The sequence below is a fragment of the Harpia harpyja genome, chromosome 6 (genome assembly GCF_026419915.1).
Source record: "Harpia harpyja isolate bHarHar1 chromosome 6, bHarHar1 primary haplotype, whole genome shotgun sequence".
Taxonomy (NCBI): Eukaryota; Metazoa; Chordata; class Aves; order Accipitriformes; family Accipitridae; genus Harpia; species Harpia harpyja.
In genome coordinates, this window is record NC_068945.1 from 26,344,091 (window position 1) to 26,370,829 (window position 26,739).

General features: G+C 43.3%; 1 protein-coding gene across 1 annotated transcript; it reads left to right on the forward strand.

Annotated features, from left to right (window-relative positions):
- The first annotated feature begins 180 nt into the window (after positions 1 to 180).
- ISX (intestine specific homeobox) lies at positions 181 to 26,490 on the forward strand. Its single transcript, XM_052789998.1, has 5 exons — positions 181 to 352; positions 8,104 to 8,346; positions 20,855 to 21,006; positions 25,454 to 25,570; positions 26,254 to 26,490. Exons 1-5 carry the CDS (start codon positions 181 to 183, stop codon positions 26,488 to 26,490), a joined length of 921 nt encoding a protein of 306 aa, XP_052645958.1.
- Positions 26,491 to 26,739: the final 249 nt, after the last annotated feature.

Sequence of the window (26,739 nt, forward strand, 5' to 3'; positions counted from 1 at the left end):
GGAGCAGGCACGTGTGCTCACTTGTGGGTCGCTTTTGTTTCTCCTCCTGGCGCTCCGGCAGGTCGGCGGGGGACGGCTGGGGAGAGACACGAACCTTCCCAGCTGCATGTTTCTTGGGGTGCACCAAGAGCCGGGAGAGCAGGAGAGGACTCTTTGCCCCGTGGCCACTCTGTCAGGAAGATGACAGACCCCCGGGTGCGTGCCAGCGAGGGGAAGCCCAGCCTGTCCTTTTCCATTGAGGAAATCTTAAAGAAACCTTCTGCCAGCACAGCCCTAAGCAGTGGAACCAGGAACAGAAGTAACTATGCTGAGAGACCTCCAGCCCTAAAAGCAGGGTCACCACTGGCCTTTGGTAAGTACCAGTTATAACACTTAATGAAAATGCTCCTTTCTTTTTAACCCCTAAAGCTATCCTGTTTGATTATGTAGAATTTTTATTCTTAAGCTTTTGTAGTAATCTGGGATTTCCGTAATCGGGTACAAATCATTCATTATATATACAGAAATAATCTTTAAAAAATAATTTGTTTCAACCTTGCAGTAGACTGGGCTCTGCTGCCAGCCTTTGGTGGGATTTTGTGCATTATGAAGCCCCAGTGTCACTGGAGAGGTGGGTATGCAACCTGAACGGTTGTTGCAGGTAACTCTCTTCAGTAACAGTGAGAAGTGCTTATTGTAAACAAATACAATGTCCTGGTGTCTTTCCCTTTAAAAAACAATACTCTTGTTATTAAAAAAAAAAAAGAAAAGAATCGCCTGTCATAAGGAAGGACGGGCATTCAAACTCAGGAAGCTAACCTAAAACTGCTGCAACTTAATGAAGTTGTTGGAGTTTCACTTATATCAAGAGCTGACAGTTGTCTGGAATTACAGCCAAATCTCATATCAGTACCATTTTCTGATAAATTCGACCACTCATCCTCAAGCAGGAGAAATGGTCTGTAAGGGCAATGATAGCTAAGGAGTGTTAGAACTCAAATGCTGGAACAAGAAAAGAGAAAGCATTTGTGTTTAATCATTTCTCCTTATCATCATGGACACTAGGTCCTTTCATGAACTCAATAAAAACAGCTGGTAGAAAACCAGCATGGCTTTGATCTTAGCAAACCAGCAAGTGTATTAGCTTTCTTGACTTCAGTTTCCTCAGTTCAGTTATTTTGGCCTTGAGTGAGCTTTTACCCCCCAAGAAATGGTCTCTTTTTTTCCTTAAAAAAAGACCAATGGCCTACATTTTCTGGATTTAGTATTTCTTCTTCTTTTTTAATCTACATCTTCCATGAAAAGGAGATGGTTTATGTATACAAACACATCCACTTAACTGAAAAATGATCTGTAGTTTTGACAGAAAATTTTCACTCACCTCCCGCTCAACTGCTTTCAACAAAGCTTAATGCTACATTTCATTTTTTGTAACACAGAGAGATCCTTTCATGGATCAGGACCACATTTCCCAGGACACTGGATGAACCACCCAATAGTAAGGGAGAGAGTCTTTTTCCAAAAACCTGACAGTCCAAGTAACCATTGCTTATTCACATAATTTCAGTGCTTTTTTTTTTTTTGTCCAAACTGGATACTGGCCTGGATTGGAAAGCAAACGCCCTAAATTGGGAAGGAAACTACAGTGAAATGAGCACCACACTCACTAGTGTAACGTTAGTCACCAGTTGGGCTCAAACCCAGTCCCACTAACTCTGCCTCTCAGCCCTGCTTTGCACGAGATTTGCACTTTCTTGTTCACCTCCGAGACAGGGTAACTTCACTCGCTCTGTCCAGAGCTTGTTTCTTGACCACGGGGCAGAGCCAGCCCACAAGACATCTCACAGCCGTGGGAGCCCCGAGCACTGGGGCTGGATATCAACCGCTGCCTTTGCGCCAGTACCTGCGGCTTTCCACAGAAACCTGTGTATGGGGAAGAGGGACAGCGTGCTGCTGAATTTTCACAGAACCATAGGATAATTGAGGTTGGATGGGACCTCTTAAGGTCATCTGGAAGTCCAGCCAGCTGCTCAAAGAAAGGGCAGCTTCAAAGATAGGTGAGGTTGCTGTGTTGCTTGGCTGTTTCACCACTGGTACTGCTGGAGGGCTGCAGCATTCGGAGGTTTCCTGAATAGTGAACAACAGCAGACCCAGGCCACGTTTTAAATATGGTCCTGAAACAAGTGAGAGCTTGGTAGTTTGTAGGGGTGGACAAGGACATAGCTGATGCCGGTACAAGCATAATGGGGCCCGTGTGCTGAAGGAGCCCAGGTGCCAGGTTGTGAAGGGGGGAAATACTGGTGTGAGCTCTGTGGGAGTGAGTTTTTGTGAGCTGGAAGTCCTTTCCAGAGGGTCCATGGCAGTCACTTTGTGCCACTGGATCCAAAGTGAGACAGATAACACCACTGAAAATGAAGTGCTGTTCATAACATGGACCATAGAACTGCATTTTAAGAACATGAGACTCCTCTGGGAACAGAGAAGCGTGGCAGAGACAGGACCTTTTTATATTAAGTCTGTTTCACGATCAATATGTTGAAGCCCTGTTCCACTGCGTGTCTCGGCTAAGTGTGCCGCTCCAAATACAAGATCTGAAAAATCTGTATGCAGGACGTGGTGAGTTCCTAGGCTTGCATTACTGCACTGCCAGTACTGTTTCATCCCAAATTGCTCCACCTGAAAGTACAGTCAGTTTTTGAAAGCAATGCAGGCAGAACAGCCAGGCCTTGCCTTTGACTTTGCTTCATCACCCTGCCAGAGAGAGACTATAGCTGTAGCAAGAGAATATAGTGTCTCTTCTCTCCCTGGCTAGAAAGCAAGGTTGGATTAAAATACTTAAGGCAATGTAAAATGTTAGCTAATGAAAATAGTATATACACATGAAGATTCACTTAACTGTCACTGGAGCTGGGAAGACAGGAAAGCTGTAGAGGTATTCCAAAATGTCGTTGTTCATTGCTTTCAAAATTGATCAAGGATGTTTAAAAAAGAGAATGAAAATGAAGCTTTTTCACTGTTGGTTTCTTCCTAACACCAAAAAGATACCTAAGCTTATTACCCGTTGCTTTCCCAGCAGAACTGCCAATCTTTGCAGATAGGTATGTTTATTTATTTCAGAAGTGCAATACCCTATGCTGTACATCTTGGGATAATTGCTGTATTTCATCAAAGTCATTCAACTTCATGCCATATAACACTGGCATTAAACAAGTTGTGTAAAGAGTCAGTCATATCTAATTTGGCTTGGTGCTGGCAAGGTCAGGGAACTGAAATGATTTAGGGAACTTGTTAGAAATTCCAGGATGGGATACAAATCCAGCTGCTTTCCCAGAACAGTTCAGCAGCAGCAAAAAAGGAAGTACTACAGGTCAGGGCTGAGTTATATCTTACTATGGATTTTAAGAACATTTCCCACATCCCATATGGTATGTATCTGAGCCAAGCCATGATCTATATGAGAGCAAGAACTGGCACCACACACATATGCATGGCTACCATAAGGTAAATACCGAGGCCAGAAATGGTCATCCAGCTCGTCTGCTGACCAAGGCTGTCTAGGTACCAAGATCACACTTGTCCTGAAGTCTAAATCTAGCCATTAAGAGCCAAGGAGATGGGTAGGGCCAGAGGACCAGAAGATGCAGAATGTCAGAAATGAGGGACATCATACATAGACAAAGCTTACCCTGGAGCCCTTTCCCAAGAAAACCCAGGGGTGCTGGACCAGGTGACTTCTAGAAGTTGCTTCTAACCTAAATTATTCTATGATTCTTTGACAAAAAAGGTGTTGTGATGTACAGTACCAGCCTCTCGTGGAAAGCTGGGGCAGGACTTGATCGTGTATGAGAAGATCTCTGGGCCTGACTCCTAAGTTCACAGGTTTTTGTGAGTGTAATTCCAGTGGGACTTGGAATAAGGAGTGTGCAGTCTCCCCAGGAGCGTGCAACTTCCCAGTTACATGCGACTTTCCTCTTCTGGTATCAGCCATTTGTGAGTTTACTGCACAACCACAACTACTAGATGACCTGGAACTGGAGCTGTTGATCTGAAGTCTAATGAAATTTTTTAAAGACTCTTACCAAGTTAAAAAAGGAATAGTGAACAAGTAGACATTTTAGTATTCAGTCTATGCTTTCTCTCTTCTTTTTGTCACACTGCCTAGAAAGTGTAACCATGGCCTTTGCAAGGGATGCAAATAAACACCCAGCAAGTGCTGATCTCCTCCCTAGTGCCAACTCTCTCATTTTAAACAGAGAAGACTAGCAGGCCTATTTCAGAAGAAATTCTTCTTCTGAAATCCCTGGGAACTTGATTTCGTTGTGCTTGAAAGCACATCTGAAATAATTGTTCATTACTCCCCCAGTTTCTGCCAGTGACGTTCTACCAACAGGAGGTCCTTTATCAAGTCAAGGAGAGCTTGGGATGAGGACGTTACACCTGGGAAATTAATAGTAAAAGCAGTAACAGATACAGTAATTTTGTCATTCTGCCTGTGTTATGCCCCATTATGTTAAGGATATGCAAATTAATAGGAGTACAACTGCCACTTCACACACAAATGTCAATATGGTGATTGTTTACTTCACCCTTAGCAACACACCACCCAGCTTTATTGCAAAAGAGGAAACAGCTGATGGATAACAACTGTACAGATACCACCTGGCCAATATCACCAATTTACCCCACCTATTACAAGGGAAATCAATCCACCTAAAAAAAGAAAGAAAGAAAAAAAAAGGTATAGAAGCAAGACAAAAACAGCACAATAAAAAGCTGTTTGCACTTCTCAGTAATAGACTCTTCCCTGTTCACAACCTTAGTAAGACCCTAAAATCATAAGCCTTATGCCTACAACGGGTCTGTCTCTCTCCAGTGATTACACAAAAAGGCTCACTAAATGGAACTTAGGCCATCTGAAATAAACTCCTGCTTCCAAAAGGAAATCTTACTATCTTGCCTGAAATTTCCCATCCTTTCCTACGCAATTGAAAGTCAAGCCAAAAAGACCATTTTGAGCCACAAGTCAAAGTCATTTCTGTGCATAACAGTAACAAATATCTCATGTTGTGCCAGGCTGAAATGTCATTGCCATCCCTGGGAAAAAAAAAAGAAACTGCATTCCCTGGAGGAAATTTTACCCCATGCCAGTTCGTAGGTATTTTTCAGAGCGCTCTGCTGGAGTCACATGAATATGCACTGAAAAATACTGGGTGGCCTAAAGAGCTACCACTTCAGACAGTGTCCTTGTTTGTTCAGGACAACAAGCACCAGAGGAGGTTGCAATGCAAATGTGACTAGACCTTGGGGCTCCTAACTCTCAGATACGTGCTTTAAACTCAGTATCATCTACCTTCAATCTTACTCTCCAGAAAGCTTCCTTGATTTTTCCAGCCTCTCTTTAAGGTTCATGCCGCTCTAATTTGCTGCTTTGATCTCAAACAACTGATCCTCCCACTCCTTTTCACCAGTTCACAGAGACATTGGTATTTTCCCATCTGCCTAGGACAGTCTTCCATTCCCTCCCTGTTTTCTTATCTTCAGCCTATAATTATTCTATCCATGCTCATACATAAGTTGTGCTCATCACTGGGGTATGCGAGCTTCTCAGAGAAAAATCGGGGGGGGAGGGGGGCGAGTTGTGTATGAAGGATGAAGACATGTGAAAAGCCTTCTATAATTTAGAAAATGCCAGTGTCATTCTTAGAAAGCTTTAATCACTGCACTTAAGAACACCTTGCTCAGGTCCCCTTATGTTCTTCATTACTGTAGGATATAAGCACCATCAATTCTGCAACATACTCATTTTTGCAGCATCACATCTAGCAAGGGAGTGCAAGTAGTCCTTAATTTAGGGATGGGAGACTGAGATAGATAGAAATCCTGGGCTAAGAACGTATGCTGACACTGATACCCTCTGAGTTCTTGAGCAAATCATTTAACCCCAGCCCCATGCTAGTGACCACTCCCAGGTTTATCCTCCTCCTTTATCCCACAAATATTGTTCAAAACCTCACTGTTTTCTCATCAGAAAACTCAAATCTAGTTGATCCCAAAGGAATTAAATGAGTCTTATTTTGCACAATATGCCTCAAACACAGAGGTGGACCTCATAACAGGTTTTTAAGGTCAACATGGCTGGACACATGTTTAGAAGTTTACCCAAAGATTGGTGATAGTTTCAAAAGATAACATTTGACAATCATCCTTTATTGACATGAGGCTTTGGCTAATTTCCAGGGCTCTTGTAACTGCATTTTCTTCATGTCAGGGTCAGCCCTCTGTATAATTCCTGTTGTGTAGGCTTTTACTGAGGCCAGAATTGGGCACTTTGTCTCTGGATGTTATAATTATTATTGCTCCAAGGCTGGTTACAAATAGAACTTGTTATTTGTTCAGAAAATAAAACTCTGACAAGTCTGAAAAGTTAGATGCTTTGCCAATGCTAGATACTGCACCAGAAGTAAAATATGTATTTTAAAATGGAGTTTCTTCCAGTACAGCCTGGTGGGGTTCACACCTGCTGCTATTTACATATGAGAAGGGAATGGGGAACAGCCACGGGTACTGCAAACCCCAGAGCCTAGATTTGGGTGACTGCTCAGGAGTGCAGTCCATTATTGCATTAATATTTTAATGTTCTTTGGTGGTAACAGCAGACAAATCTGTGCTGTCACGTTTGCTTCAGGGTCATGCTAACCGTGGAACCTAAATTCCCCAATGGGTCCATTATGCTTATGTGTTGCCTCTCTCTCTGCTTTTCCAAGCAAAGAAATCCAGGCATGGAGGAAAACTAGATAAAATTCTAGGTTTGCCATTAAAGCAGCACAGAACCAGTTATCTTGTGTCTGAAGAGTCAAGCCTGACCCTTGATTGCATCTACCAAAGGCAGTGCATAAAGCACTCAGAATTGGGGCTTATGGCTAGACTTTAATGTAGAAAAGAGCGGGTAAGAGAATGGGAGTATTTCGTATACCTTTCTTAGGGTGCTAACAGCCACAGACAGCCCACTGCCTTGAGCCATGAGGCTTCCCAGCACGTTGTATTTCAGTGCATGGCTTTGCAAGGTCCACTTACCTTTATAAGGAAGAGTAAGGGCTCATACTACATTCATAAGGACAGAAAACTAATCTGAAAGATCTTTGCAGTGCCCCTGCTACACACAGATATGATGGTGTTAGTAATAAGGCAACACCATGACCAATTTCATCACCACTCAGGGTGAGGTGTCCTAGCATGTGTCACCACTGGTTACTGCTGAGGTTACCATCAGCTCCCGCTGAGATTGTTTATAACACCCATCCTCAAATCTAAGCTAACCTTATGACTGTACTTCATCAAAATGGGCCAATATGCACTTCTCTTATGTTTGTTCTGTCAACAAAAGCGTGCAGGTGATATCATGAAGATGAGTTGGCTGTCAGTACCTTCCTAGATATCACCAGTGTCACCTGTCACAAAGGCAGATGGGCAATGTTGACAGCCGGGGCAAAGGCTGCCTTTAGAAATCTCCAATGCCTAAATCTGAGGGGCAGGCAGCCCAGATGTAGAAGAAAGGACAAATGGACCTGAATCAGGGAAGACACTGACCTTTAGCCTATCCTATGGCGCATCTTCCTATCGGGTAGATGTACCTACAGGGACATTTAAGAAAGGACCAGATTTTTGAAAGCATTTGGCATCTAGCAAATTCCACGGCAATCCTGCTGTCACGTTTTCAGAGCAGCTCCACACCTACTGTACTTCCAAGTTCTTCAGAAAAGGCAGCCACCAATTTGGGTGCTGACAGGGAAGCTGAGCTTTCTTGATCATTTTGTTGTGTCTCCTTACTTCTACAGTCCTTTTTTGAAAATCTCCCACAAGGACCATTGAAAGTTTTAGGGTGGAAGGAAACAGAGAACAGGCTAGATTTTGGGGTCAAATCCACCGGGATCATGCCCCTGCAACATGGGGTCATCTTGGCATTGATGTACAGCACAGAAGGATTAAGGCCATTTTAAATATGATCAGGTTTGAATGGTAAAGTATCTATACTACACTCATGCTTCTTTTTTTTCACACAAACTGGAAGGTGCGGTGAACGACAGTTGCTTTATTCAAAGCTGTCTTGTGCTGTGTCCTTCACAGGTTCCAGCAGCAGAAGTCAGTTAGACTGTGATGTACCTTCAGCCAAAATGCTTCTCCCTGCCATGTGTGCTACACCCATGGCCAGGGCAAAGAAAGTGCAGGCAGCTCACTGCAGGAGACCTGCTGACAGCCCAGCTTCGCCCCTGGGTGAGGACACAGGACGTGAACACCTGGAAGGCAAAAGAAAACACGAGGAAGAAGAAGATCAGCTACGCGATTTCCCGGTGGACCATTCACTTCATGGTGAGTGCCTCTATACCCAAACTTTCTCCCAGAGTACCCCAAAACATAGCTGTTATCTTACAATGATGTATATGGCAATACCTAGGAACAGACGTCACAAGTATCTCTACTGCTAAGCTCCTGGCTAAGTCACAGGGATGGTTTTTCAGTCTCGCCATCGAAAACATGGAGACCCACCCTTTGAGCTAAAGACCTGGCTCAGGGCTGCCAACTCTACCAATTTTAGTGATAGGGACTGCTTTGGGTGTTTATCGCCCTCCTACTTGGGGTGGCAATCTACAGAGTTACCATGTTCAGCAGCCTCGGTCCCCAGGTTGTGCAACACCCATTTCCTCGTAAATGGGCATTGCACAACACGGGGAGCCAGGCTGCTGAACACGCTGAATCAGCCCGATGTGTTCTGTACACCTTGGACCCATTGTACAGGTGATGAAGAGGTCATCAGCATGCACACAGACAAACTGTTGATGTGCAATAGGTCTGGCATGCAGGATGCGTTAGGCACAATTTTCAAGCCTGGCCACGTTGGTAGGTCTGCTAATTTCATTAGTTGTGAGCACAGGTAAACAGCAGTCTATCTCTTAGCCAAAGCAAAGGACGCTACAAATATATTTTGTCAATATGTTGCGCACAGACTTTAAGCTAAGCAGGATACATGGTACCTGAACAAGACAAGTTCCTAACAGACACACTGCAATTTATTAGCAGCATGTGACAAAAACTGCTTTAAGTTCTTTGAGGTTTAGGACAGGTTAATACAGATGATCATACTACACTCCAGAAAACAGGTTCTCAGTAGCAGCAGTAAGGTGTTTCCTGCATAGTTTGTTATTATTCATTCCTTTCTGAAAGAAAAAAAAAAAAGCAATTTTAATTAAGTCCATTTAAGATTCTGAATGGGCTTGTGTGATGGCAGATGCAGGGTTACTCAGCTGGCTTCACTGGGATCCACGCATCTTCCTCAGCCCATACTGCGCAAGCTGGCAGAGGAAACATTTCTTTTTGTGAAATACATTTGAAAGAAAAGCCTTGTTCCTGCTGCTGCTGCTATGGTATACATGAGTCTTGTGACAAGCTGCTGTCACCTCCTCCTCCTGCACGAGACGGCATCTGTCTCGATGCAGAGAGAAGCCTTGTAAGATAACCAGATATTTTAGCCTACCTCTGCCCTGTAAGCTGCAAGCAGCTGATGGCAGCAGGGTAAATCACATTGCCTTCTCGCAGAAGAGCCAGGGCTGTATCTGGTACTCGGAGTTACCTGTGAGTGATAAAAGCAGTATATTTCATGCGGGAGGGAGTTCCCAGCCATGGGGATCACACTGGAGCTGGGAGGTGGCTTTCCCAGGGTGACAGAGGCGGGAGGTGGCTGTCCCAACTCAGTACTCTTTGACCAGCACGGTGGTCGGTACCAGCCTCATCAGCAAAGCAGGGAAGAAGCATGTAATTATCTGCACAAAACTGAGCCAAGCTGAGCGGGCCCTTTCAATGGCAACTTATATTTTAAAGGCATTTTAAACAAAATCCCTCTGTTCCCCTGTGGCAGTGGGGTTTTGAAACCAAGGAGAGGTTTAATGATCTGCCATTTTCTAGGCTCCTGGCTCCCGCAGTTGCTGAGCCTTTGACAGAAACTGGCTGAAGGAGGGGGGAGGATCCTAAAGCACTGGATTGGCATTTTCCCCACGGTGCACAAACAATGATGTTTCGGATCCTGTTCACGCACTGTGTCATTCTTAGCAGAGAGCTGGAGGCCTGGGTTTAAAATCCTTTCCAGCATCATAAGCTTCAGCCTCCTTCCTCCACTTTATGTTAGGGGGGGAAGAGCTGGCAGTTCTTTTTTTCCTGCCTCTGGCTGTGGCTGGAGTCACCTTTCCCAGACGATGTCAGCAGCAGCACCTGCAGGAGAGGTAGACTGCACCATCCCTGGAAGCAGTCTGTAATCCTTAGAGCTCAAGCTGATAGCAGATTTAATTCTGTTTCCACGCTTATCGACTCTGCAGTGCTTCAGATGCACTTTTGGCATGGTAGCTCCAGGCCGGTTACGGGTCCTCTAACAAGGCACCCAGGCAGTACCAAATGCCCGTAGCATATGCCATGGAGGTATCCCCAAGACCTCCCTCACACCCACACCGAGGATGCCTACAAGCTCCCAGGGGAACGGCACTAACCTCAGCAGCGGGAGAGCTTTCTGATGTGAAAAACATCAGAAATCCTCGGCTGGGCATTCCTTCACCTCTTTCTTGCAGCCCGCCTCTATCTATATAAAACACCTGCATAATTTGGGAGGCAGGGCACTAGGCTCTGACTAAGCATACACATCTGTATAGTTGTCAGGGAGCCGAAGAAATCAAGCGTGCTGTACAATCACCTTGGAGGCGGGAGGGCTGGGGTTTGTCTGGCGCTTTTTTGGATAGGAGGAGAAAGATGATGACGAGGCTATGACATTACGTCCTTCATGGGCAGGCGGTCTGAGATAGCAAGAGCACCCTGACTGTGACCCTGAGTGTGAATTTGGAGCGTATTTTCAGGAAACGCTGTAACACTGTAGTGTTCCTAAAAATTTGCTCTTCCCACAAAATGGCCTCTGCGACTAAGCGGTTTAGAAATGCAGTGTCATTAAACTAAATAGATTTATGCCCTTATCACAAACCATTTACAGGAAGCAATGCCTCTTGCACTTTGAACTTAGAGGCTGCATTGTAAGCAAAAAAAAAGAGAAAAGCCCTCATATGCTAGAGACGTGCTGACAGTGGCATTTAGTTTTGCTAAGCCCCCACTTGAAATTGGAAGCCTTCATTCTGAACGTTGAGTGCTTTCACCTGTGGCCTTCTGCACAAAAAGCTCAGCAGAACTTTTTTGGAAAACCTGGTTCTTGGGAAGCAGTGGTGTTAAAACCCATTTTAGGAGGAGAGCATTCTGAGAGAGGCCTTACTTTGGAGCAGTGGGTACAGATTCTGCTTCGGCCAGCTCTCTGTGAAATGATTAATTGCTGCCATCTTGCTATGTGAAACCACCATCGCTGCCAGGGTCTTTAAAACTTAAGAACAAGCAGGGCAAACTCTTGTGACTGTCGGTCAGCATCACAGCAACATGTCCCGAGCTCCCGCTTTCCTTTTCATTCCTTCTCTCTGCTCTGTGTGGCACCCTTGGGACTTGGCCAGTTCACGACAGCCGAGCACTGGAGCCCAAGAAGATGACATGTCCCCATGCCTGCCTGACCTACAGCAGCTCCTGCTGCAGACTGCCACGTACAAGATCCCAGCCTAGTTCAAATCCCCATGGGCAATTCCTTTGCAAAAGCTTTTATGCATACTGAGTCCGATTGTATACATTTGTGTGTGTGCACTGTAAATATTTACATTCAAAGGCAGTGGATGAGTGTGTCCAGTGTTGCACATGGGTAATGGTTCCAGTCCTCCTGTCCAGCGAGGGAGCAGTCAGTGCCTTGGAGAAGCCAGATAGCAGCATCACCTTAAGACACTGGTCTTGTGGGATTTCTTCTCTGGGCAATAATTCAAGTACAAGGTAGATCAGGCTTCAGTAAATGGAGCTGGCTCCTAATTCCACCAGAAACTGGGGGGTTTAGGCCATGGGAAAAACTGGACGTTATTTCCTGAAGCTCATGTCTTCATTATTCACTGTAGAGGAGGCTGCCATAATGAGACAACATCACTCAAATATTTCCATAGCAGAAGTCTTCTGCACATTGCTGACTGGGAGCTCAGGGATCTTTTTATTAATCTAATTGTTTTATTATTATGATAGCATCTTTGACCCCAAAGCATATTGACAAATTCTGGTGGCAATTATCATAAAGACAACAGGAAATACAGAGATGATCTCAGTTCTGGAGAACTTCCAGTATAAGTCATGCCCCCTCTGTACTGATGCCAATTGCAGGTATCTTTAGCTTAGCGTTTATGTTTTCTCTGAAGCCATAAATTCATTTGTACTGTTCATTTGTGGACAAGATGGTCTAATCCATGTACCCCTGTGAAAGAGCACGGTTTATCTCTCACAGAACAGTCTTTTCCCCAATATGCTGACTTATCTTAATGCATTTATGAAACACCCAAGAGACAACGAAGCACTGTATAATCACAATCCTAGATAAATATCGGCTGCCCAGAATATGCCAGTGGGACTGCAAGAAAGGGCACAAGCATCCCATTGTCCTGCAGAACAAAAGGAAGCAATTCTAAATGAAAAGGAAAAGCAGGAGGAAGAAATAAATGCCTATGTATATAATTTGGCTGCCATTAGCTGTCGTACCAGTCTTCTGTTTATCAGTGTGAATAGTCCCTGCAGCCCTGTGTCTCTGAAGTGCAATATTCCTATATACATTTAGAAATGCAGCAGACCATTGACCTTGTTTTGGTGGGTTTACCTGAGGCATTGTTGAAGGCTGGTTCTTTGTTTTTTCCCTCGTTGAAGCCTGACTGTTTATAATCACACCCTGGATATTAAATGAAAGGCATGAAACCTGAATCCGTTACTCCCACCCTTCAGACTCTTCACATAGAAATCTCACTGGTACAAGCAAGCACTGAAGAAAGCAAAGCTGTCAGCAGTTGGGGGACTGTCATAAATTCTGTTTATGTTGTTTCATCGTGCTTTTTGGGTTTTTTTAGTTAAAGCAAATGTTAGCATTCAATGCTTTCCTCGAGCAGCCCCTTCTTTCCTGGGAATTTTGGATCCAAAGGGTACATTACACAGGACCCAGAGGTTAATTTGTTCCTGCTAGTCAAATCTGTGTAATGTGACCACTCGTAAAGTTGATGGCACATCTTGATAAGTTTATTTCAAAGGTCTTACGAGTACTTATTGGCTTCTCCTAAATTGTCTGAGAACTTCTCATTGCATCCCTGGTATTTGGTACTTTTAATTACTGTTCTTTGAAATTGAGGGCAGGCCTTTTACCTACTGTATTAGCAAGTGCTTTATGCTGAAATGGGAAACAGCGGAGACTACGTACTAAAATAATGATGGAATTGTGCTTTCTTGGAGGGAGCACAGACTCTGAGGCAGGGATGTAAACAAGCATGCCTGATTGATGTCTAGAGGTTTGCAGGTACAAATAACCACAAAGAGCAGGAATAAAGTAGAAAACCGGCTGTCTGTGCAACCTGCAATAAGCCCAGCTTTCTCCATGGGCAAATGACTGGTTTCTGACAAAGGTGATTGACCAAAGAGTGTGGGGAGAGTGGTGGAGAACCTGTTTTCCCTGGTGAGAACCGTTTTTGGATTAGGCTGGCCACTGCTTTTAAGGTGAAGTTTGACAACAGCTGAACATTCACAGAAAGTATGTTTCGAGGTTGAGATTTAGCTGAATGGGGAAACTACACATATACCTACCCCGAATCCACTTTGACCTGAAGGAGTTCGTGAAGGTGCAGGTCATTTAGCCTAGGTAGAGAACTGATATCAGGTGATGGAAACTAACACACACCCCTGTCAGTTGGGGTCCCTCAAACCATGGCCTGCATGCTTCTTCCTCCAGATATTTCGCTGACCACTGGCTGTGCCAGAGTTACGCACAACACCATTTCAGGGCAGCAGCACGTGTAAACACTGCCATCATTTTGCTGGCAGATCGGAAGGGTTAAATTCACCAGGGGGTCAGGTTGATGGTGAGCACCATCCTCTGCAACGAACTGTCCACATGAATGGTTTCGTACATACCGTCTACTCCTTGCCAACTCCTCTGACAAGCAGACTAAGAAACTCCCCTGGCCACCACTGTACAGTTTGCTCAAACAGGTTTCTAGCCTGGTATTTTTAGCATCCCTGTTCACGCCGTCTAAAGTCTGTACCTCTCTGCATTTCAGCCTTGCTGTCAGGTGATTAGGCACTGTACTCTGCACCAGGGTGGAAGCAACGCTCCGTCAAGGAGTTGTGGACTGAAGGGAGGAAGTCAAGCCTCTAAAAGTTCAAGTCCTGCTGCTCTGTCTTAACTTTGGCAAAGCCTGAATCGCCAGCAGCTGGATGCTAAATGCTGCGTTTCGCTAGCAGGAGGCTCTATCCGGAGCGCATTGTACCCATCCAATTAGGATAAGTCTCGCTGGCTACGCCAGTCCTTCTTAAAAAAGGCTGAAAAATCACTTTAATAAAGATTAGCCACACTGCCATACTCTCACCTAAATACTGCAGCGCAAGCTCTTTTGAAAGCCTTGAGCCACCTCTTTAACTAGGAGAGGGACTGCCATGGGCACATCTCTGTACGCAGACAAGCATGTTTTGCCCTGATGCCATCAGCACTCTGTAATAACTCTTAGACAGAGTTGCAATTGGGGGTTTTTTGCTATGGGCTTGGCTGCCATAAACAGAATGTCACCACAAGAGAACAACATTCAGAAAAGCCACAAGAAGGAACCAGCTGGGAGACCCACATATCTGTAATTGGTTGAATTAAAAAGGAGAGAGGAACTTCTTTTAAAGAGGCTAAAAGGGAAAACCAGAACTTAACCAGATATAATGAGGCTCTTTTTCAATGTTCCCAACTTTCTGAGAAACAAATGATACAGTCAACTTTGTTACACAGAGAAAAATATGTTTCTGAGGATACGTAGCTAAAGCCACTTGCTTGCTCATGTAATTGCTTTCACTCTTCTTCTCAAAGCAGCAGCAAAATCTTTGGATCTGGTTATCGCATACCATGAGAGGGTGTCTGTCCAGAAACGACAAAGAGGATCGCAGCGTGATAAACTGATCACACCAGCTTTCGTCTACCTAGATTACATACTCCAAAGCAAATACGTGCCAGCACTGATTTCCAGCCCTTTTCTTGGGTTTTTAGTTCCTTATCCCTCCAGTGTATGCATCCTTGTAATAAGACCAAGTAGGCTTGATACAGTCTCAGCCCGCTAATGGGCTAAGTGCAAATGGGAGATTCAATTGCAGAGATCTCCCTGAGGTAGCATTTATCTAGCTGGTTCAGGTATGCGGGGTAGCTGAGAAACAGCAGTGCAAGCTGTACCATAGGCTATTTGCCTCCTACAGACCATATTCCAGAATGAATTTGCCCAAGTATGGCATTGCTGCAGCTGCACATCTTTTACTTAGCAAACAGGTACAAGCAGTAGTCTTTGGTATCGATTCCCTCACACCTTTAATATCTTGTAACTGTGTTATACTGGATAGTGGAAATAAGCCATAATATGCTAAGCTGAAACTGTGTAAATAAGCAATTGCAAATCAGACTCCTTGAGCTGTGCATAGTATTAAAGCCTTAAATTCCCTTACTTTTTAGGAAAGGAATGATGGGGAGGCTTCAGTCCATGTGGATATTTGGAGGTCAGAGATCACATAATAAAGTAAGTTGGGAGGGACCTCTGGACACCATCTTGTCCAACCCCAACTTTAAGCAGGCCCAGCTCAAATCAGGTTGTTTAGGCTATTGTCCAGTCAAGTTTAGAATAACTCCAAGGATTGAGACTTCTCAGCCTCTCCAGGCCCATGTCGGACTACCTTCATGGGGAAAACATTTTTTTGTATTATGTAATCAGAATTTTCCTTGCTGCAACTTGTACCCATTGATCTCATCCTTTCACTGCTTAGCTTCAAGAAGAATCTGTATTTCTACAAAGTTCAAATGTTCCAACTTGCTCCAAGTCTGACCTAGTAATAATGCCAGATCTGCAGAGGACAAGTGGAGCCTGTTACTGAATTTAAAGGAGCTATACTGCTTTATCAGCGTGGAGAATCTGGCCCTTCCAATGTCAATAGTAAGGCAATGTATAGACAGCTGTATCTCTAAGCATCTGCAAATGCTGACATATTTAGCTGCTTGGTATTTTCAGGCTTGGTTTCAGCAGTCAGCTAACCTGCAAATAACTTTCACAGAGCATAAAAGCACACTTGAATATCCCCAGCTTTTACATAGAAAATAGCTCAGGAAACTCAGACAGTCTTATTTCCCCAGAGACTCTAGAGCCACGTTTGTAAAGCCAATGTTACACTTCCAACACTTTCTAGTCTTATATCTTCCACCCAGAGTCTTTATTAGACTGTAATTCTGAATGCTGTTGTTTGCTATGGGATCTCTAAGCTAAGGTCCCAAGGCAAAGGGAAGTATCAAAACTACAGTCAGAGAAAGTTTCATCTTGCAGGAGAAAAAGTTAACACAGTCCCAGATTTTTTGTATTTTTTATATTTTTTTTTTTAAAAAAAAAAACAACAAAACCAGAATGGCTGATTACTTATAGAAAAAAAAATGCACTCTTCTAGATTTCCTACTGGCAAAAGCCTTGATTAGTTCACAGGAGTCTATTTTGTTAGCAATTTAATTTCATTTCCAGTTGAAATCAAAGCCAGTCCTTCGGACTCTACTGGCCCATAGCTGACCTCATATTATTGTATTTTGTTTAATCTGATGAGTTTCAGGTTTGAAAAATCGGATTGACACTTCTGAGCACTGTGTAGACCCTTCCTTTACATGAGTCTTATCTGTAAAACAGTTCACCTTTCAAGAAGGAAATATGAGGAGGATGTAAGAGTCAACTGATAGGGAGTTTCTGTTGCCCATCACCAAGTTATTTGGGTCATTTTCATACCAAAGAAGCCTATATGAGACACCAGAAACTCACTAGCCTATTCTCTCTGAAGCCATGCTCTCTAGTCCTGAACACTTCTTAGCTGCCAGTGGGACAGAATAGAGTAAGAGATGATCTGGCAGATCCATTCCCCATCCCATCTCCAGCACAGTTTAAAATACGTTCAAGGCAATGGATCCAGCTCTCAGGTACCATAAGATGTCCCAGCTCAACTAAAAGTTTCTTCCCAAACCTACACCAGCTGTGCACAGCCTTTGTCTTCTCATTCTCATATATTCTTTGTAGGGCAGGCTTTGCAGCTCCTTCTAGAGTCATGATCTTCACTACTGAGTTTGTTCCACACCTTGGCCCTGTAGAGATGGTATTGCATTGCTTGTAACAGCTGATTTCTTGAGTCTATCTAGGTTGATTAATCCAGTGAAGTCTGTATCAAGTGTTCTGCCAGCACCCACAACTTCTTAAGCTGGTAGCCAAGGATAGATATCCACATTATCATCTCTGTCTCTGGTGTGTGTGAACATACTCTGTGGAGAAGTCCTGCAGCTAGCATGGTCTAATAATGTAAACCAATCCTTTCTAGCACAGGTAGTAGTCCCTGGTTTGGGCACTAAAAGTCTTGCCTTAGCTTTGATTCCCCATTACAAAGAGGAGATGATAGCTGTCATCATATGTGCTTACAGGCAAGAACTAATGATTGCTGTTTGTATGGTGCCTGCTTCGATGAGGTCTGATCCAGTTGGTCTTTGGCATTCACTTCAATCCCATCGTGGTCCAGTTCAGTCATCTCAATTCTGTAGAGTCTGGTTAATGTATGAGACAGAAGGGTTTATACTGAACTAAATCATTATTTGCTGTATTCTGATGGAATACTAAAATACACCTTTTTTATTATTTGATGTGACAACTTAGGTTTTAAATTGTAGACAGTTTCTTTCTTGCTTTGCATAGTCATGAAATTATATTTCAGTTCATTAATCTATTACTTTTTTTTAAAAAGTACATTGGGATTTTTTTGCTAATCCAGAAATTTTCCAGAGGGTAGGCAGGTAGGCAGGTTTGTTCTCTTTCTCCTGAAGGCTTTCTGATTGCTAGAAGCTACATAGAGTGCCTGCGCATACAAAACCTGGCAGGACAACAACTCTGTCAGCTTCCCAGATGTTTATGTACAGGTGGGACCACAGGAACGAGGAGGTGGTCACAGTTTGAGCTTGGATCTCTTGCTCCACTCTGGAAATGATGGAGGTAGATTGCAGCTTCTCCCAGGTTTGTGGAGCCAGTCTTCTACCCTGGATAGAGGCAGGAGCTCAGCTCAGTGTTCAGGTGATGTACAGGACATCTCAGGGAGGCCTCAAGTTTCTGACACCAGTGCAAACTTCACTTGTCGGGATCTGCTAAATGAATTGCGCAGTGCTACAGAAATATGAAGACCATACGTTGTAACAATACAAATACAGCAAAGAGATTCATTACTGTATGACAGAACGTGATGTGCTTGACAAAATATCAGCTTAGTATTCAATCTTACCTGTCTGCAGTATCTCCCAGGAGGATATGGAGGCCAACCCACACAGAGAAGTGTGAGGTGAAAATCTTCCAGACAAGAGACACCATTATGAACTGTTAGCTCTATCATATCTACAGGGGACGTAGTGTCCTGAGATTCATAGTCTCAGCATCGATATTAACCTTTTAATCCATACAGCAATAAATCCCCTTACAGCCATCTTTTGGGAAGGTTCAAGTAGACGCAACTTTGTAATCAGGGCTTCTTAGGAGAGGGTGCCCATTGCTATATTCAGCATAAAAGCACAAAATTATTTCTCATTTCAGATCTCTGCCCCAGTAGTGCCAACAAGATTCAATGTAAATAACATTTTTCTCTTGGGGCTGAAGCCAGCGCTGCAGTCTAATGAGTAGGACTTTGATAGGCTGGTGAAAAGTCTAATGATATGGATTTAACTGTGTTGGACATCAGCTTTATTAGGCTGTTTCTGAGATATAGGAGTATTGACAGTGTTTATGATAAATGACACTCCTCAGTTATTCTTGCATGACTGGTTTCCTTTCAAAGTACCTGAAAGGTTTAGAAAAGATTAAATATTCACAATGGAATATATTCACTTACTGGTCCCCAGGTATCGTGTCTTAGGCACCTTCCTACCAAGTCGATGGACAGAATTTTTTATTCCTTATTTTCTGTGTCAACAGAGTCACAATAAAGTTTCAATTACAGAATGAAAAATGTCATTTTCTGGTTGGCACAGAGCCCAATTTATATTGGCCAAGGTTTTAGTTACCTTTTTCACTGCATTAGCCCCCAAAAGGAAAAGTTTATGCTAATGGTTGAACAAAAGGGGGGAGAAAAGTACAAAGTCTCTTTGAGGGACTAAGATAACCTTCTCTGGTTAACTGTTCCCCTTAGGAAGTATATGCATCTACTTACATAGTATGAATTGGTAGATGTCATCAGACCATGGAAGACCAAAAGCAGTTCTTTAAAAAGGTCATTTTCTTGAGCAACATGGTGTCATTGCAAATTACTTAAGGTCATTGAGTAACAAGCTCATCATAGTCACTAGTGATATTAGAATTTTTATGCTCCTATCAGGCTGCAGTTTTCCAAGCTCAGTAGAAAAAACCCTGTGACTCAATGCTTGGGACATGGCTTTTTGCACTGGTCGCTCAATGTCAGCTGGAAGATACTCCATTTGTGCATCAGAGAGGATTCCAGCCTTGGGATGAGGCTGAACTCCACATTCTGCAGATCAGCTGCCTTAGAGCTCACTTCTGCTGCTCCTTTCTCCTCCTCCTTGCAAGACATCATCCCTTCAGCATCATTTCATAGCAACCTAGACCTTATTCTAACTTACACCAAGTGGCATACAGAGTTCATGATCTAAATAAAATACTCTGGTGTGGGAGGGGATTTTCAAAACAGTGTAGGAGTTCTGATGGAAGTCTTTGGTGTGGACACACCACAGCAGGTGAAGGAATGGAGCAGTCCAAGAGTACTGTTAGGAATTAATAGCACCCAAAGTTCCCCATATGCTGCTCCATGGGTTTTAAGGCCTTGTAGTTCTTATGGTTCAGCTTGTTTAGAAAGTCCCCACACCACAACACTGTAGTCAGGAGAATACCATGACTTTTCTTTGTAAGGTAACATTTTTAATGCAACTGTCACACTATAGTGAAAACTGCTGGATATCCCTAAATACTGCTGAAGGAATGCTATGGAAAGAGAGCAGTGGTCAGTTAGTCTGGAATGGTTGACTTCCCTTCCCAGCATTCACACATTTTGGGTACTCTCTGATCTTGCTGGCATACAGGAGGAGAAAATTCATCAAAATCAATAGAGTGGTAATGGAATAAAATAATACCTCAGAGCCTGAAGAAAGCTTAGTAAGACCAGTATGATGGGAAAAGATAGGGATGGAAAAGCTATCAGCTGAAAGAAAGATGGCGCTTCATTACAGGCATGAGAACAGCACCAAGACAAAATGGAGTATCTATCTACTTTTTCATTCAGTTTACATTAAAGGTTTCTTCACAAATAGTTAATAAGGGATTATAAATTAGCAACAGATGTGTGCATGTGACAGACAGGAGCAAAAAGGGGTCAAAGGCTGGTCCAGCACTAAAAGACTTTGATGACAAACCACTACAGGGCTAGTGTGGTTAAAATACATAGGGTTTTGTAGCTGTTGACATGCAGTGAGTCCATGGAATTAGCACTGCAAATGGGCACTTTTGACTCACTCCTTGAATGATAAAGGAGTTCATTCGCATTCACTGCTGGGTCAGGAGACAGTCACCTATGGTAAGTACATCTCTGGAAGGTGTTGGAGTGGGTGCCATCCCAGCTGCATAGCAATTTACAGAAATTCCTGCATCTCTGAATCTTCTTGTGGCCCTGTGGCCTTCTCCTATAAAACGCAATACACCTTTCCTTGTTTGCACAGTTGAGAGGAAAGGGAAACGGAGAATCCGGACAACGTTCACAGCTGAGCAGCTTCAGGAACTGGAGAAGATTTTCCAAGTGACTCACTACCCGGATGTCCATATTCGAAACCAACTGGCAGCAAAGATAAATCTCCCAGAAGCCAGAGTTCAGGTACATTATGTCTCCAAACGGCTATGCTCACTGCACCAACTCCTTATTCAGAGTACATTCTTAATGGTTTATGCCTGGGTGACAACGCTAATGAAATACGTGACCTCTCAGTTACCTTACAGAGGAGGCCAGTATCACCATTCTCCTTTTGCAAATAGGGAAAAAAGTATTTGTCACCTAGCTGGGACTAAGCAAATGGGATTAATCAAAGGGTTAACAGGAGCTCTAAGCATACTAAATGCATAGCAAATAGGAGTCACAGATGGTTATAAGCAACCTGTTGGACTCTGTAGCGACAGAGCGGCCATTTATGAAAATATTTATTAATCATTTATCAACCTTTTATAGACTAATGTACATCCAGCACAAACTGCCATCTACATCCATCTTCTACAGGGTCTCAAAAAAGTGAAAATAACTGCCCAAATGAAAATGCTTTCTTACTGCTCTGTATTTCGATATCACAGGCTTTAAATTCCCTGGCTGTAATTTCAGTGCACGGAAACTAATCCACTTCTCCCCATCTGTAATGCAGTCTTGCTGACTGAGCTCAAAATTGACCCCAAATGTTTATTGCATATGAAATCTGCTACATTAAAATATACATACCACTGTGTATTGGAATTTGGTGTTGTTTACCAGGCACTGTTGTGATGATTTTTGCACGAGGCAGTTCCTGTACTCGCCATAATGCTAGAGTCATCAGTGTACTTCTAGGCACATATCCCACTCTAACAACCAAAGTTCAACGCAGAGCAGTTTATTGACTATGATATGCCTGGGACTATCAACTAACCATGATGATATTGCTTCATAGTTAGGTGACAGGGAGAATTGGAACAGCATAGACATAATATGCCCATTAGCAATATCAGTGTACCCACAATGCATTTCCAATGGTATAAAGCACAAGCTGGGCTACTAGTCAGTGTTCCCAGCAAATCACATGAAAGAACAGGACAATCTTCTGTTTAAAAAATTATTTATAATCGGGGGGGGGGGGGGATAAAAAAGAGTTATCATGGGAAACATCAACCTGAGATGTACACAAAGGTAGTGAAAAGCCCCTCATGTATGAACTGCAGACGCCAAATTCCCAATTCAGACAGTGTTACACATGACACAGAAAATTCTGCATTTGACCTTATCATGGCTGATAAAGGGAAACCAGCCACAGAACTAAAAATTAGCAGCAACTTAGGTACAAGTTACAAGTTGTTACAGTTTTGATTGATTGCATTTGTCACATATAAACAAAATAGAGTGCAGATAATTCGTATATGCTCTTGGTACTTTGAAATAATAGTTTGACAAAGTTAAAAGCAGTATAAGTCAAATCACCTCAGAGAGATAATTTAACTGGGAAAAAAAAAGTGAGCAACCATTGGGTAACCAAGTGAAACATTGCATAACTGTGAAAAAGCTTGTGTCCTCCAATCAAGAAACAAAGGTATGATTGCTGTGAAACAGTTAAAGTAGATAGATAGATGGAATTATATCCCTGCATGTGTGTATGCCTACACGCAACACAAAATGAAGAATGCTGGGTGAGTAAATATTAGAAACAAGAAATTATAAAAAATGAATAAGCAAAGCAGAAGGATACAGGCCAAAGCTTTGGTCAGAAAAATTAAGGATCATCAGAAACTTGATAAAAGTCCATTAAGAACAAACAAACAAAAAAAAGTGAACAATTACTTTGATCTGTTACTTTATAGAAACAATGGGACTGTCAAGGATAATGCAGAAATGGCAAAGATGTTCAGTCATAATTTCTGCTCTATCCTTGGAAATATGTCAGGTAAGGTGGTAGTATCACACGATGATGATGAAACACTTTCCATAAGGACAATGTTGAACAGCAGCTGGTACAGACAGATATTTTTAAATCCAGACATTTAGGTGACTTACCTCCAGTAGCTCTCAAAAAGCTGCTTGAGAAGCACTTTGGGTCATCAGTGTTGATATTTAATCAGTCCTGGAGCACAAGAGACATTCTAGGGGCCTTGAAGGAATCTAATGTTGTGTCAGTATTTAAAGGGTAAACAGGACAACCAGATAATGACTGGCCTGTCAGCCAAACATTGATTTTTGGCAAAACAGTGATAAAGCCGATAGGAGTCTCTGTTAATGAAGAATTAAAGAAAGGGTAATATATTTAATGCTTATCAACACAGGTTTATGGAAAATAGATGTTGTCTAACTCATCTTTTTATGATGAGATCATTGGCAACAGTTTTAATCTGAAAGAGGGTAGATTTAGATTGTATATAAGAAATTACTTATGATGAGGGTGGCAAGACACTGGAGCAGGCTGCCCAGAAAAGTTGTGGATGTCCCATCACTGGAAGTGTTCAAAGTCAGGTTGAACGGCGTTTTGAGCAACCTGATGCAGTGAAAGATGTCTGTGCCCACAGTAGGGCGGTTGGACTGGGTTCTGTGGTTCTACGATTCTATGATTCTACGTATTTGGTTGATAAAGGTAATAACATTGATGGCATGTCACTGTAAGGACCTTGCCTTCATCCTACAGCCTGCTTGGATTAAGAAAACAGAGCAGATCAAATGGCATGTGCTGGTAGACAAAAAGCTAGGTCTGCAACAGGTGTTCAGTTGCAAAGGAGGACATATCAAAGGTGGTCTCTCATAGGAACCATTTAAGGACACAAAGGTGAATTTGAACTACATAATCAGTAAAATCTTTAATGATAGTGCTATGAAGTGGTAAGAAGATTAAGGGACTGGAAAATAATGAAAAGGCTGATTCTTTAGTACAGCAAGCTCTGGATCATTGGTCATGTGTCTGCAAGAGAACAACAAATGGACAATCTTACAGAGCAACAACTGGAGACCATTCCTACAGCATGGGGCATGCCACCCTCTCTCTGCACTCTGTTTTAGTCCTTATTTCCTTGGACAACCTGCTGACCACTGAGAGGGTAAATGAGTCTTTTGTGAAATCTCAAGCAGGATTAAGGAGGCACTTGTCCCTGGCTTTAGCACTGGTGTGACTTTCGTGAACACACATGGGAATACTGTGCTCTGTCTCAGTGCCATAGCTCAGGAACACTGGAAAAATGAAAGTTAGTAGCGTGAAGAGAGTAAATTATATCAGTAGCTGTTGGAGGGCTGGTTGGGCAAAAAAAGAGCAGTTCAGTCTGTGAACACAGCTTTGCCCTTATTAAAAAAAAATAAATATCCCTGAAGTGAGGACTTTATCCCATGTGCAGACTTTGGAAGGAGCATTTCAGAGGTTGGATTTTGGCTTCAGTCTCCCCTCTGCCTTCAATCACTTTGTTGCTGTTAAAGTGGAGTCATTTTTATGGTGCTGTTTCACCATATAACTCCTGCATGGTAGAAAGGGAATGGAGCAGTTCATATAGACTAAGCAATTCTCAAACACATGCAAGCCCAAATAAACAAGACTGTCCTTTCAGTAACCTCAGATACTGCTAACTACCAGCAATATAGCAGGGGGTCCTGACATTCCCATTACTTCCTGGGCAAGAGATGCAGAAATAATTGAGCTGCTCATTATTTGGTTTAAAATGCATACATATTTACATCTAGTAACATCTGGTGTTGATCACTAACACCTTGTGCTCATGTGAACCACTTGCTTACATTCAAACAGCAAGTTCCTAAGCCAGCTAGAAACTATAATGGAAGGGGGATTCAACTTTTCACAGCAATGCAGCAAGATGCACTACTGTAGCTGCACAATAAATACTTGTGTGCCTCAGCCAGAAGCCAGACTGGTCAAATCAGCTGACAGATGAAAGAAACTCCCCTGAGAAAATGAGTCATCTGTTTTCCAGTGAAAAAGAGATGGCAGATAACATAGACTGCTGAATGATTTAGAAGGTTTCATCCCCTTGGGTCTTTTGCTTAGGTCCCTTATGTGAATTTCAAAATGTTACCAGCTAAATATAGGAAGAACCCTGTTACTACAACTCCACTGGTGACACATTTTTATTGCAGCCCAGCAAAACATCTAGGTGGGTCTTTTCCCAGTCTATTCACTTGGGAACAGGGTAGAAGAGCCCCTGTCATGCAACAAATTGCACCTCCTAGGGAAAACAGAATGCCGTGTGCCTTGACTGCTGCAAAGCTTTCACCACGAAAGGATCTGCTTTCCCAGGAGAGCCCTGGAAGACCTGCTGCACCCTGTGACAATGTCTTTCCTTAAACAGGGAGATCCTAGCTCTTCTGTGAGCTGCGAGAGAAAAGAGGCTGTCATGATAGTCCAGAGATCCCACATGCTATGCAAAATGTGAAAGGCGCTGTGCTGAACCCAATGTTTTCCTTTAGATTCAGCTCCTGGTTCTGCCAAGCTGGGGGTCAATGTTTTTTGATGCTCAGAGAGCAGGGAAAGTAGTTGGATGTGAGCAGTTCCTCTTCCACCTCCTGTTCATTTCTGTGCCTTTTCTTTCTTGCCTGTATCCAGATCTGGTTCCAGAACCAGCGAGCAAAGTGGAGGAAACATGAAAAGTTTGGCAACTTTGGTGGCCTTCAGCATCTGACAGAAGTTGATTTCATTCCTGCTGCCAAGTCAGATATCACAGTGAGTATAGGAAGCTATGTATAAAGCCACTGAGGGAGGGAGAGATACCTATCCTTCACCAGGTCACCTCTTCGCATGGGACTATCCCAGAGGAGAAGGACTGGAAAAGACAAAAATGGCAATATGATGAAGAGAAATGCTGGCAAATATGGTCAAATAGCACATTTCTTTATGAAATTAAACCTGGTTTGTAAATATGCCGTGAGGTGTCTCTTGCAGGATGATCCTTCCCCATTTTACTTCTAAATCACTTCCCTGTAAATCATACTTAGATTCAAAATATCTTTACCATCAGAAATTTCCTGAACAGGAAGAAATACAAAATTTGCAGCCACAAAGCAATGTTTCTTTATAGACAGTATCTCTTTACAACATCCAGCCTTGTTAGGCTGACCAGCGCTTTTTGTTCTTGACCCACGTCCTTGCCAAGTCCAGGACAGTTAATATTACCTAGGCTGGCACACAGGCTCTTTCCCTGTCAGGAGTTTTTCCATGGCTAGAACAAAGGGTATTTTGCCTTGCTCCCTGGGTGACAGCATACCACTGGGTTTTAGGGAGTCTATTCTTCTAAAATTTTTTTCTTAATTACTGAGCACCAGGGAAACAAATAAGGTTGATCATAAATTGTATCTAACTAAAAGTCTGTATTGATTTACCTGAGACTGCATTTTTATTCTTGAAAGGCTCCTAGCTTGATGCCAAGAAAGCTCGCTGCTACCATCCCTGCCGTGGAATACTACTTACCGCTGCAAGGGCAGCTGACAACTGCCTGGCTGCCCAGCACACTCTCCTTCGTCCCCCACCACTTGGAGCTCCTGCCCTTCCCAAAACCGTACTTGCTCTTCAATGTCCTCCCCCCTTACAGCACGCCGCTACCCCAAAAGTTGGAAAGGAGCAGTATCTGCGCCAGCTCCACATAGAGGAGGATACAGGGGGAGTGGGGGACTTTGGGGGATGCTTTTCTCACCCATGACCATTTTGGGGGTGTGAGGTTCCTCTCCTTGAACAAGCCTGCCAGGACGATGGCTGGCCTCTGGTGCAAGGTCAGCTTGCTGTGGGAGAGCCACCACGAGTCACCGCAGCCTTGCGAACGCGGTCGAGAGCCACCATGGACCAGGAAGGAGCTCCCCATCAGCCCAAGGAGCAGCATGCTCTCTACAAACCCAACG